This window comes from Heloderma suspectum, chromosome 1, assembly GCF_057233095.1.
Source record: "Heloderma suspectum isolate Gila_16-S chromosome 1, 16-S_ref, whole genome shotgun sequence".
Lineage (NCBI taxonomy): Eukaryota > Metazoa > Chordata > Lepidosauria > Squamata > Helodermatidae > Heloderma > Heloderma suspectum.
The window spans coordinates 256,252,982-256,266,433 of NC_139458.1; the positions used below are offsets into that span (position 1 = coordinate 256,252,982).

The 13,452-nt window shown below is 43.2% G+C and overlaps 1 protein-coding gene across 21 annotated transcripts in view; it reads right to left on the bottom strand.

Moving 5' to 3' along the window:
- The window catches only part of PLCB4 (phospholipase C beta 4), a 250,510-nt gene that overhangs the window by 31,049 nt on the left and 206,009 nt on the right, over positions 1–13,452 (bottom strand). For all 21 annotated transcript variants that reach the window (XM_084825013.1, XM_084825089.1, XM_084825057.1 and 18 more), the window contains 3 exons: positions 12,791–12,955; positions 6,263–6,467; positions 963–1,051 (listed from right to left, as the gene is read on the bottom strand). In XM_084825013.1, coding sequence (XP_084681139.1) covers positions 963–1,051; positions 6,263–6,467; positions 12,791–12,955 — 459 coding nt within the window. The remainder of the gene's footprint in view (positions 1–962; positions 1,052–6,262; positions 6,468–12,790; positions 12,956–13,452) is intronic.

Genomic DNA, 13,452 nt, shown 5'->3' on the forward strand with positions numbered 1-13,452 from the left:
GACTGAATATGCCCAGTGGGGATGGAATGCTGACTGATTGCTTGGGGGGGGGGGCATGGAAAATCACAGGGGAGTGGGAAGGGAAGAGAGTATCCTAGAAGAGGGCAGCCAGGAATGAGTAGATGCTGCAAAAATTTATTGTAGTTCCCACTTGTTCAAACTTATTGGTGAAACTATGAGGTCTCTGTTCAAAATGAAAGGCTTATATGCTATGGATTCTTAATACCCAAGGACAGGGATTTGGAGTGCGATGAGTTTTCCCTGGTTTAGCCCCTGGACGTCGTTCCATCTTCTCCTGCGGATGGAATCTGCAGTTCCATCTTCCTCCTCTGTCTGCAGCAAATCAGGCCAGTTCACAGATTTTCTGTGTTTTTAATTTGCGCAAATTACAGCTGAAATTTGCTCAAATTGCTCAAATTTAAGCTGCCAATTACACAAGTATGTGTAAATTTCAGCCATAATTTGCCAAAATCTCTATTTGCACAAATTACTGCTAAACACAAAAATCTGCAAAATGTTTCCAGAGTTCAGAGAAAAAAACATGGCTTAGCAAATGCAAACCACATTGGGTACTCCACAGAACTCCTTCGAGCACAAAAAGAACCAGACACTCCTAGCCAAGGATCCATAGATGACCTACATATGCATACATACATACAGTTACATTTCTATACCACCCAATAGCTGAAACTCTTTGCTCTAATTCATGGATGTATGAATTAGAGCAAAGAGGTGAATTAAGGTTGCCCCTTAAACAGCAAAATATATTTAGAAATGTATCGCCTTCACCCAATCAATGTCACTCTAGCCAAAGTACAGTCATGTTGTACCCTACCTAAACTGAACAAAAAGAGAAAGCTGGCCAATCTTCTCACCTCCTCTCTTCTTTCAAATCTTCTACTATGAGAGGCTTTAAGTAGAAATGCAAATTACTTTCATATCCATAGTTAATTACTACTTACGGTTTCAATCCCCATAGCTCTCATCTGGTCTGCTCTTTTCTCCATGACAGATAAAAATTTCTTTGGATCTGACAAGGCATCCACAATGTCTAACGGAAATTTAAAATACATAAGTCGTCAAGTTATTTTCCACTTCAGTTCCCTTCAAAACATGTCATATAATTTCTACAAAGACTATGCTTAATTTTGTCAGGCACTTCTCACCTCTTCATCATGGACTACTAATGTGGAAAGCCACAGTATACTTAAAAGCGGTGCAGAAATGTATGGCCCAAATTGGGCTCTAATTAGGATATGGCAGCTGGGCAGGGAGGGAGGAGAAAGGAAAAACAATATGTAGCAAGCTTAGCTGTTTGTTGGGTTCTGCAGAGATCAAACAAAATCCAGCTTCCCTAATGCAAGGTAGGGCCAGTGTGGGAGAATGGGAGCTCCTCCATAGGAGGAATCAATTAGCATGCTGGTCCTGCCTCCTTCCTGTATGGGAGGGGCAACCTTCAAGGATAGAGGATGCCCACCTGTTGCTACCAGATAACTATGTGTGTAATTGGAGCTTTCGTTGAAGTTTACACTGCAGTGGTTCTGACAAATGATCTGATTTTTTAAAACTTAAAAGTGAATTACTTCTTCAATGGTGGAAGTTGTGGTGAAATCTGGTTTTACGCGCGCATACACATACAGACACCCCTTCTTGGAATTGCAGCCCAAATATATCTTGCATGATATATTTTACAAAAGTACTTGTCCCTTTATGTACACACAAAATTATACAGATAAAGAACAAAACTAGCCAAGTTTAATGGAAGGCAGAGGAATGGAGACTCTGAAGTATTCCCCAGATCACTCACCACCTCATTCCCCAAGCAGAACAGCTTGTCTGAGCCCACTCCTTTGCTTTGCTTGCTACACTAGCTTCAGCGATCAACTGAATGGCAAGGAGGTAGAGGTGGAGAGTTCTTCTTCCACCCATCCACCACTGAGACCATTGCTATAAGGCAGTCTTCCCTAACCTGATGCCCTCCAGATATGTTGGGCTACAGCTCCAATCATCCCCAGTCAGCTGTTATCCAAAACTGGCCATGCTGATTGCTGTTGCCTCAACCAGAGCATCGTCTCCAGACCCTAAGAAGGAATGAGGTAAGGAATGTTTGGGGTTGTTGGCCGGATTTGGGGACAGGGTGGGTGGGTGGGGATGCTCTGCATGGCCTCTGTCCTTTCCAATCCTGAACCCACTTCCTTTGGTCTCCATTTTATTTGGGATGGGGGAAGGATGCTTTGGAAACATACTGACCCCCCAAATAAGCGTTCAGGAGGAGGAGGAGGTACATAGTTCACCACCCCATAAGAAATCCCTAGCAGTGGTGGTTGGCCACCTAGTGGCCGGGGAAGCAGGCAGGTTTTCCTTTACTGCAACTTTATCCCCAAGTACAGTGCATTATGTTCCCCATGTAATTCAATGGAAGCCATTCATTTTATAGTGGAAAATAAAGGGCTGCGCTTGGAGACACCATTGGGGTAGGGACTAAACCTGTTCCAGGCCAAAAGTAACTCCAGTCACTGAGGATCAATCAAGCCTGCTTCTATTTGCATACAATCAAAAGTCTCTCAGAATACTAAAAAAGAGTCTGCAGGCATTGCAAATGAGTTTTCGGGACCACACTAGATATTAATTAGTTTAATTAGTTTCAAGACACTAGTCCTTCCAAGCCTATTTGTCTTCACAACCATAAAAATCTATAGAGTTGGATCCAGCTTATGTTAGTCGCACTTAAATCACATTGAAATCAATGGGACTTAAAAAGGAAAGGTAGCTGTGTTGGTCATAAAACCACAATTCCTATTAGGGCAATAACTTAAGTTAGTCATGACTAATTTTTCTATGGGATTTAAATGCAACTAACATAGGCTGCCCCTTCATGGATCACTGCCTTGTTGTGGCGAAGGGGCTTGCGTAACTCAGTGAAGCCATAAGCTATGCCGTGCAGGGCCACCCAAGACGGACAGGTCATGGCAGAGAGTTCTGACAAAATGTGGTCCACTGGAGAAGGAAATGGCAACCCACTCCAGTATTCTTGCCAAGAAAACCCCATGGAACGTATCACAAGGCTAAAAGAGATGACGCCGGAAGATGAGCCCCTCAGGTCGGAAGGTGTCCAATATGCTACTGGGGAAGAGCAGAGGGTATTTCCAAGTAGCGCCAGAAAGAGTGAAGCGGCTGGGCCAAACCCAAAAGGACACTCAGCTGTGGATGTGTCTGGCGGTGAAAAGAAAATCCGATGCTGTAAAGAACAATATTGTTTAGGAACCTGGAATGTCAGATCAATGAATCAAGGTAAGCTGGAGGTGGTCAAACATGAGATGGCAAGATTGAACATCGACATCTTGGGAATCAGCGAACTCAAATGGACAGGCATGGGCGAATTTAATTCAGGTGACCATCATATCTACTATTGTGGGCAAGAATCCCTTAGAAGAAATGGAGTAGCACTCATAGTCAACAAAAGGGTGGGAAAAGCAGTACTGGGGTACAGTCTTAAAAATGATAGAATGATCTCAGTACGAATCCAAGGCAAACCATTCAACATCACAGTAATTCAAGTCTATGCCCCAACCACTGATGCCGAAGAAGCTGAGGTTGATCGGTTCTATGAAGACCTACAACACCTTCTAGAACTAACACCCAAAAAAGATGTCCTCTTTATCATAGGTGATTGGAATGCTAAAGTAGGAAGTCAAGAAATCACCGGGATAACAGGCAGGCATGGCCTTGGTGTACAAAATGAAGCAGGACAAAAGCTAATAGAGTTTTGCCAAGAGAACATGCTGATCATAGCAAACACTCTTTTCCAACAGCACAAGAGGCGACTCTACACATGGACGTCACCAGATGGTCAATATCGAAATCAGATTGATTATGTCCTTTGCAGCCAAAGATGGAGAAGCTCCATACAGTCAGTAAAAACAAGACCTGGAGCTGACTGTGGCTCAGATCATGAGCTGCTTCTTGCAAAATTTCGGCTTCAATTGAAGAACGTCGGGAAAACCACTAAACTGTTCAGGTATGACCTAAATCATATCCCTGATGAATATACAGTGGAGGTGAGGAATAGATTTCAGGGATTAGACCTGATAGACAGAGTGCCTGAGGAACTATGGACGGAGGTCCGTAACATTGTTCAGGAGGCAGCAACGAAATCCGTCCCAAAGAAAAAGAAATGCAAGAAAGCCAAGTGGCTGTCTGATGAGGCTTTACAAGTAGCTCACGAAAGCAGGGAAGCGAAAAGCAAGGGAGAAAGGGGAAGATATACCCAACTGAATGCAGAGTTCCAGAGAATAGCAAGGAGAGACAAGAAGGCCTTCTTAAATGAACAATGCAAAGAAATCGAGGAAAACAACAGAATGGGAAAGACTAGAGATCTCTTCAAGAAAATTGGAGATCTCAAGGGAACGTTTTGTGCAAAGATGGGCATGATAAAGGACAAAGAAGGCAGGGACCTAACAGAAGCAGATGAGATTAAGAAGAGGTGGCAAGAATACACAGAAGAACTATACAGGAAAGATCTGAATGTCCCTGATAGCCATGATAGTGCGCTCACTGAACTTGAGCCGGACATCCTCGAGAGTGAAGTCAAGTGGGCCTTAGGAAGCATTAGTAACAACAAAGCTAGCGGAGATGACAGTATTCCAGCCGAGCTATTTAAAATCCTAAAAGATGATGCTGTTAAAGTGCTGCATTCAATGTGCCAACAAATCTGGAACACTCAACAGTGGACACAAGACTGGAAAAGGTCAGTTTACATTCCAATTCCAAAGAAGGGCAATGCCAAAGAGTGTTCAAACTACCGCACAATTGCGCTCATTTCACATGCCAGCAAGGTGATGCTCAAAATCCTACAAGCTAGGCTTCAGCAATATGCGAACCGAGAACTACCGGAAGTACAAGTTGGGTTTCGAAGAGGCAGAGGAACTAGAGATCAAATCGCCAACATTCGCTGGATCATGGAGAAAGCAAGAGAATTCCAGAAAAACGTCTATTTCTGCTTCATTGACTACGCTAAAGCCTTTGATTGTGTGGATCACAACAAACTGTGGCAAATTCTTAAAGAGATGGGAGTACCAGACCACCTTACCTGTCTCCTGAGAAACCTGTACGAGGGTCAAGAAGCAACAGTAAGAACCAGAGATGGAACAACCGATTGGTTCAAAATTGGGAAAGGAGTACGACAAGGCTGCATATTGTCACCCTGCTTATTTAACTTATATGCAGAGTACATCATGAGAAATGCCGGGTTGGATGAATCAGAGGTCAGAATTAAGATTGCTGGGAGAATTATCAACAACGTCCGATATGCAGACGATACCACCCTAATGGCAGAAAGCGAAGAGGATCTCAAGAGCCTCTTGTTGAGGGTGAAAGAGGAGAGTGGAAAAGCTGGTTTGAAACTCAACATTAAAAAAACTAAGATCATGTCATCTGGCCCCATCACTTCCTGGCATATAGAAGGGGAAGAAATGGAAGCAGTGACAGGTTTTACTTTCTTGGGCTCCAAGATCACCGCAGACGGTGACTGTAGCCATGAAATTAAAAGACGCTTGCTCCTTGGGAGGAAAGCTATGGCAAACCTAGACAGCATAGTAAGAAGCAGAGACATCACCTTGCCGACAAAGGTCCGTCTAATCAAAGCTATGGTTTTCCCAGTAGTAATGTATGGCTGTGAGAGCTGGACTATAAGGAAGGCTGAGCGCCGAAGAACTGATGCTTTCGAACTGTGGTGCTGGAGAAGACTCTTACGAGTCCCCTGGACTGCAAGGAGGTCAAATCAGTCCATCCTAAAGGAAATCAACCCTGACTGCTCATTGGAAGGACAGATAATGAAGCTGAAGCTCCAATATTTTGGCCACCTAATGCGAAGAGAAAACTCCCTGGAAAAGACCCTGATGCTGGGAAAGACTGAAGGCAAAAGGAGAAGGGGACGGCAGAGGATGAGATGGCTAGATAGCATCACGGATGCAATGAATATGAACTTGAGCACGCTCCGGGAGAGAACGCAGGACAGGAAGGCCTGGCGTGCTATGGTCCATGGGGTCACGAAGAGTCGGACACGACTGAACGACTGAACAACAACAACAACAACAACAACAACATAGGCTGGATCCAACCCATGTTTTTACAGTTAGTATTTTATGTAGGGCTAAGAAATGTTTAGAAGTTCTCCATCTTTAGGATTATGGATTTTAAAGTATATCCTTAATTCTTGCTTACTAAAATCTTCAGAGTTAATGGCATCAATTCAAATGTTTACCTCCAAAGCCATCAGGGACGTATGTTTTGAGAACAATGTTGCAGAAGACTGTTGGCAGAGATAATGGTTTGTTGCCTTCATTTCGGAGGGAAATGTGTCTGTAACCTGCCTGTAGACCATCTAGAGGCAATATCCTTTGGCCAATCAGTTTGTTGTTGTCATCATAAACAGCTATCCTCAAGACTGCAAGGTCTGGTAGAATAACCTAAGAAATCGAAGAACAAAGTTGGTTATTGATAATCATAATACAGCATATTCTGTCGCTGTCATCTTTGAAGGAATCCAGGAATCATGTCATGGCCAGTCCCTAACAGTGTCAGTCCAGAGAAGTGCTGCCTGGTTATGTCTCTACATAAGACTCCATTCCAGAAGTATATTTTGAAGCACTGTGGTTAGTGAGGAATGGCTATGGAAACAGCCCATCGAAGAATTCTCTAGATTTCTGTTATTTTGACTTTTATTCTAAAAATGGAAACTAAGGAAATTTGGAGTAAGAAAACAAGCAAGCAGAAGGTGACAAACAGAAACGAAATGTTTAGTTTTGGAAAGGGACAAGGAATCCCAAAGTTGTGGAGTTTATTGTGGCTATGCAGTGTTGAGATATAGACTATACCTTCCATGTCCACATTTATACACAATCTACAGTGCTGTTGTGTTGCTTTTTCTGAGGTTGTTCTAACTCCACTCCCACCAATGTCTACATTCTCTGGCCATGTAGTTTGGTTGGAATACACACAATGGTAGCAACACAACCCTTGATGGATGAAAGCATTTCTCTCTTTCTCCTACATAAATATACAAGGCAAAGCAAGTCTGCAGGAACCAAATACCAGAAAGGGGACATGTTTCTGACTATCAAAATTTGGTAGAACGACTTACCATGAAATTTCTTTCTTGATAGTGGTGGGAAAACAGTGTATTTTGAAATAAATCGCCTCTTACTGCTGCAGAAATGGCTAGTAGCATTTTTCCCCAAAGAGAATTACGAGGTGGAGGAACAATCCTACCTCCTACCTGAATTTGTACAACAAACCTAAACATACTGAACTCTTAATAAAACAACCAGCAAGAAAAATAAATACATTATCACCCTTTTCACCAACGAGAACAAGGCTACAGAGGACAGGAATCAGGAATCTCCAGAAGCCCATATTCTAGGGGGCAGCTATTCCAAATATCTCAGCCTAAGAATTCAGGCAGGATAAACTGCTATCATCATCAAGAATGAAACTTCAAGGAAAGTCCAATTATTATTTTTTTCACCACTCGGTTGGCAGGGAAGAGCAGTTTACTGTGGGATGTCCAAAAGCACTATCATCCCAGGAGGGAGAATTCCATCACTCCAAACCATTTTTTCAGTACCTTCCTACCAAAGACTGCATCTGCAGAGGCATAAGAATATAAACTTTATAATGCCTACAAATAGATGACCAAGGTGTGGCTTTACAAATCTCATTGCCCTGAAAAGCTGCCAAGGTTACTGTTTCCCTGATGGGATGGGTAACAATACCCTTTGTGGGGCAAACCTCTCTTGTATATGCCTCAAGAATACAAATCTCACAGCCACCTTGCTAAGCTAGATTTGAATAGCTTTTTCCTCCACAGAGGATTCTTTAATGAAAAAAAAAAGTGCTCCCTCTTTCAGATATGGCCATGTCATTAAAAGCAAAAATACAGGGCTCTTCAGATGTTACTTTGCCACTCCTTTCCTCTAGGCTATACAAGTTTGGGAAACAAAGAAGGTATAGCAATGTCTTGAGATGTGTGAAAGGCAGAGTTGCCCACAGTGATAAATGTGGGGGTCACCCTGTCCTGATGGAAGATGCAAATATTTTAATATACTCATATGGATGCTTTTTTCTGAAATTTTGCATACTGAGGACATTGCCCCTGGAAATACAGTCTTAAGAATGTTCCTTTAACGAAACCTAGGCCATGGGTTTGAATGAAGGTCCTCTAAAAGTCTGAATCAATATGTTAAATTTTGACATGGGAAAACTGAAACTGTGAAGGGTTATTTTGTTAGCTCCTTCTAAAGGATCTTTTCATTCAAGGATGGAAAAGAGAGGTTTTGCATAAGCACAGTCAAGTGCATTTGCCAGGACTGATAATTGTCTTATAACTGCACAGACACTAAGGCTTGTCTAGATCTGACTGAAGGAACTCAGAAATATCTGAGATTTCAGCCTTCATAGGTGAGACCTGGTGATGAGTGCCAGTAAGTTAAGGCATTCCATGCAGTTCCATAAGTTCTCTGGATAGATTAAAGCTTGCAAGATGTCATGAAGTTAAGACAACCCTCATTAGAATAGACAGGTTGAGCTACAGCGTCCCACTCAACGTCCACACTGTCAAATTGGAGTCATGTTGGTCCATGGTGGATTATGAGGCCCTAAGATACAGAATGTTCAATTGATGGTTCACTAATTGATTCATTCAGGAAAACACATGAAGCATGGCTAGTGTGGTGCTATGAGAATTGCTCTGCTCTCTCCCTCAGCTTTATTTATTTTATTACATTTCTATACTGCCCCATAGCTGAAGCTCTCTGGGTGGTTTGCAGAAGAAGGTTTACAGCTTTCTGAATGACTAGGGCAGGGGTGGGGAATCTCTGGACCTAAACTGACCTGTGCGGGTTCCCCATTAAGCCTGTGGAGACTTAGACCTCTCTGGGCCCCTCCCCAAGCTCTGTCCCCTGGCCTGGAAGGTACTGGGGGCTTGGGAGAAAGCAAGGATAGAACTCCCCTTGTTATCTCTGATCAAAAGTCAGAGATAACAAGGGGATGCCCCTTACTTAGCTTGTGACTCTTCTACCCAATTGGGAGAGAAAGCAGCATGCTAAGTGCTGCATGCTCAGCTGGTGCTTACTGCAAGCATGCGTTGAATGCATTGCACTCATCCTTTGTCTTCCCATCACGGGGAAGCTGAAGGATGAGCAAGATGAGCTCTCTGGCTGAAGTAAGTGCCAACTGGGAGAGTTCAAGATGGCACTTTGGGTGGGGACCCAACGAGGTCAGGGGGGGCTGTGACCCCGACATTACTGATGGGGACCCAGCCACTGACATCATCTGGCTCACAGGGGGCAAGTCTGGGGGGCAATCTGTACCCTGGAGACAATATGGTACCTACTCCTGGTCTAGGGAATGAGATGAATTGTGGCAATAAGAGTATAGCAGCCCCCTGGGCCACCATGCTGCAAAAGCATTGGAGCCTTCTGGTGCTTCACAAGAGAACTGGGTGAAGAGGGCCAAAACTCGTTGAGCCATTGAATCTGCAATTTGCCAAAATGTTTCCCAGTCCAAGGACCACTCTACTTGCTCTACCTGTTGACTGCTCATTCCAGTGTGTGGGGGTGTTCAGAACACCTTGAAGAAGTTCTGCTTATGATTCCACTCACTGGATGGCTGAATTGCCTCCTTCTGGAATATTTGGCCTGTGGGTCTATCTTGGTGATTTATTTTTGGTTTTGCTATGACGTTGCCCGTCCTTGCCATTACACGATGCACTTCTGGAAGAAATTCCCTGAGGGCAAGGTGGATGACTCTGAGTCCACTCCTCGGCATCCCTGGGCAGTTCTACCACTGCAATGGACTTACCAGGCTGTCAGTCTTGTGTCCATTATGATATGATTTCTATTACTGATTGACAGCCAGGCAGAGTGCAAGGACTTGTCCACCAGGACTAAAGAGACCTACCTGATCAGGGAGAGGTAGTTGAATAGGTGCTTGCCTAGCTCTTTGGTTCTGGTAATCCAGCAGGAACCATTGCAGGGTCTTCACAGATAGGGGGAGAGAGATGGGGAGGGGGAACTCATTCGCAGATGGAATGCGAAATAGATTCTAATGAAAGGTTAGAGCCTTACAAAAGTCCTGTCCTCTGCTACTGGGCAGGAGGGTGATGATATCTCCTTCATTTCCTGTTCCTCGTTGGGGGTGGAAGTGGATTCTAGCCCTGCCTGCAGCACTAGGAGGAACTTCACTCTAAAGTGCTCTCCCACCACCAGCTGTGAATGTCCTTCATCCACAGCTGCAGCCAAAAATGCTTAACTATGCGGTCCTTGTCTGCCATTTCAAAGAGCAAGGTATCAAGCCGATGTGCTTCATTTGCCTAGATGGCATCACTGGCAGTCGTGAAGAGACAGAGAAACTAAATGGGAACCGGTCCTTCAGCTTCTCAAATTGTAGCAGGAAGTTGAAAACAATTTGGTCTTTTTTCTCCCCAGTTGGTTCCTCTGCTAGACACATGACTTATATGCAGAACCGATTATGAAGAACAAAAAATGACAATTGCCCCAGATGCTGTTAATTGGCATTCTATCAATGGGATACAAAGGATCAGCCAGAAGGGTTTCCCTGCAAATGTAGACCATGAATGCTGGTGTTCTCGCAAAACATGGGCCTGATACCCCGTACCATCCCACTGGCAAGAATTACCAGCCTCAAAATATGCGCTTATTTAGCAGCAGCCGGTGCAAACAGGCCCAGAAAGAAAGCATCCTGCTAACCTTAATGCAGAGGTAGTTTATGTCCACTCCCCAGGCTAAGATGTTATACGATAGCACCAGATGTTCCATCCTCCTGGCCCACTCACTAAGGATAATGTGCCGTGGCAGTTAGAAGCCTAGGCTACTGCTTGGATCAATGCAGCCCCCAATGGCTCCATGGGATCAAGCTTCAGTTTATTTATTTATTTATTTTACAGTTATGAAATCAATGATTTATTCAGCAATATCCAAACTAGCATCCATGGTTTAGTACAGCAAGACTGATCCAATGTAAGCACTGAAAATATCATATCACACCTTACCAATATCTCACAGTGGAATGACAACACAGAATATGTATTACAACAGCAGTTGTTTTGTTTTTATTTTTAAACAGGACAAGAAAACGCAACTCACACATTACCTGCTAATAGTTTGCATGAGGTTTGTGTTTATAATGGGAGGCTGATGAAGCCTAAACCTACTGCCTCATACTGTTGTTAAGGTTGTTTTTCCACTATAGGGCTCTGGAGCTGTGCTTACTTTAAGTTGCCTTCCAAACTATTATTAGACCAAGTATCAGCCATAGGAAACTTGTGCCAAGCTACTAGGAAAATTTATATTTGGCATTATGCCACAGCCATAATTAAAAAGGGCGTGATCACTAGCCAAAAAGATCCATCACTGAAGAAAGAAAAGCAGGTAAGCGTTCTGCATTCTAGACAACAGAACAAGTGAAAGGATAAGAGACATTGTCAAAGACGGCACCACTAACGCACATACTTCGGATGAAACTCTAGTGGACAAAAAATTAAAAGTAGAATGGGATATAAAAAATCATAGACACCGTGGATTACAACTGAAGGTGAATTCACACATGCAGTTTCGGCAAATCTTTCTGCGGTACTTCCTCAATTAAAGGTTGCGTACAAGTGCCCGGCACAGTGCAACTTAAGCCTGCGCCTGTGTTTTTACCAAATGGGGGTTTCTTCATAACAAGATGGGAATGAGACGGTAGAATCCTGAAGCGCTACCACTTGTAGAATGGACTTGTACCATTTCAATCTGCAGGTGGAAGATACCATCTTCAAATGTTCCCCTATGTGTAAAATCCCTTGCAAGGAGAAAATAGCAGTGAAAGGCTTCTGGGCTAGAAAACTTTCCCCTGATGACTTTCACTTGCAGGAAGTTTTAAGGAGGGGGAACATTAAAAAATGGGACCTCCCCCACCTTCAGGCTGAAGTACGATAGACTACTCTTATCACCTGAAGATTGTACCACTGCATCCTGCTGCATATTTAAATCAGGCCAGGGACACATCAAGAAAATGTTTATCCCCAAAGATACTGCAGTTTTCCACCATCAGGATAAGAAAGTTTTGTCAAATGGCACAGGTAAACTCACCCTCAAGAAGCAATCTTTTAAAATGCTTTACCAAATGGTGTCTAAGAACATTTTTGGTGGAAGAGAGAGAAAAAAATGTACATGACGCACACAGGATGAGGGAGCCAGCCTCAGATGTGGGGGCAGCCCCCTCCTGACTTAATCCATGTAATGACATTGACCTTTGCTTTGGATGCAGCATCTCACCTGCCCTCTTGGCTGAAGGAACAGTGCAAGATAGCAGCCACTGCCAGGGCAGGGAAGAAGTTGTAATCTCCAAGGAATGTAGAGGTTCACCAGCTGGAGCTCATTCTGAGCAGACTGCATACCTGGAACACAGGCATAGCCACGAACGAGGTGGGTTCCTCCAAGAGGGAGGAGGAGGAAGCAAGAAGAGGGAAAAGCCAAACAGAAAAATAAAAATCACGTGATAGCTACAAGAGGTTCGCTCTTAAAAAAAAAAAAAAGGGGGGGGCCTAAGATTAAATCAGCCTTAACCCATGATAAAAAGTGTACCATGGTACAGCCCTATATGAAGGGAACACACTAGCAAGACTTTATGCTCCTAAATAATCCTTCTTCGGGAAAGTGTTCATATTGAAGCAAAACATGATTCACATACAGGCTGCAACGCAGAAGCGTACTGTCAAATCGCATCATACCTTTCGGAATACAAATGATTCTTCATTGTAAACAGGATTCAAACCATTGTTCATCACCATCCGTGTTCGGAATTCTTTACGTATTGTGTCAGTGGGAAGACCATACATATCCACTTCTACGTACGTACCAATTTTTTTGTCTGACAGAAACTGGCCAGATATTACCTTTAAATTAAAGCATAAAACTTAACAGCACATTGGTCAGATGCAAACTATAACATAGTGAATATTCAGTGTTGAGTTTCAGTCTTCTATATACGTATGTATCTACAAACACACACACACACACACACACACTTAATTCAACTGTGAAATCAATGGATTTACTGATATGTAAACTTTTTAATGTAAGCATGTATGCACAAGGTTTATTAACAACTACATGGTATAACCAAGGCGAGGCTGGCAATATTTGACAAATATTCATAGCCTGTTTGTAATTTTATGTACTATATAACTCATTATACTTTTTGTGTCAGAAATCATCATCGGATCATGTTGTTCTGTGATTCTTTCACCTACTTTGCCTGTATGTGCACACAAATATATATTTAAGTACTTACTGAGCTAAGGATTCATGTACTTTGAAGGCTACTCAGGGGTTTGAGAAATTCTAAAACAGCAGAGAAGATACTTGGGTGAGAAGAGTAGGATATTATGGG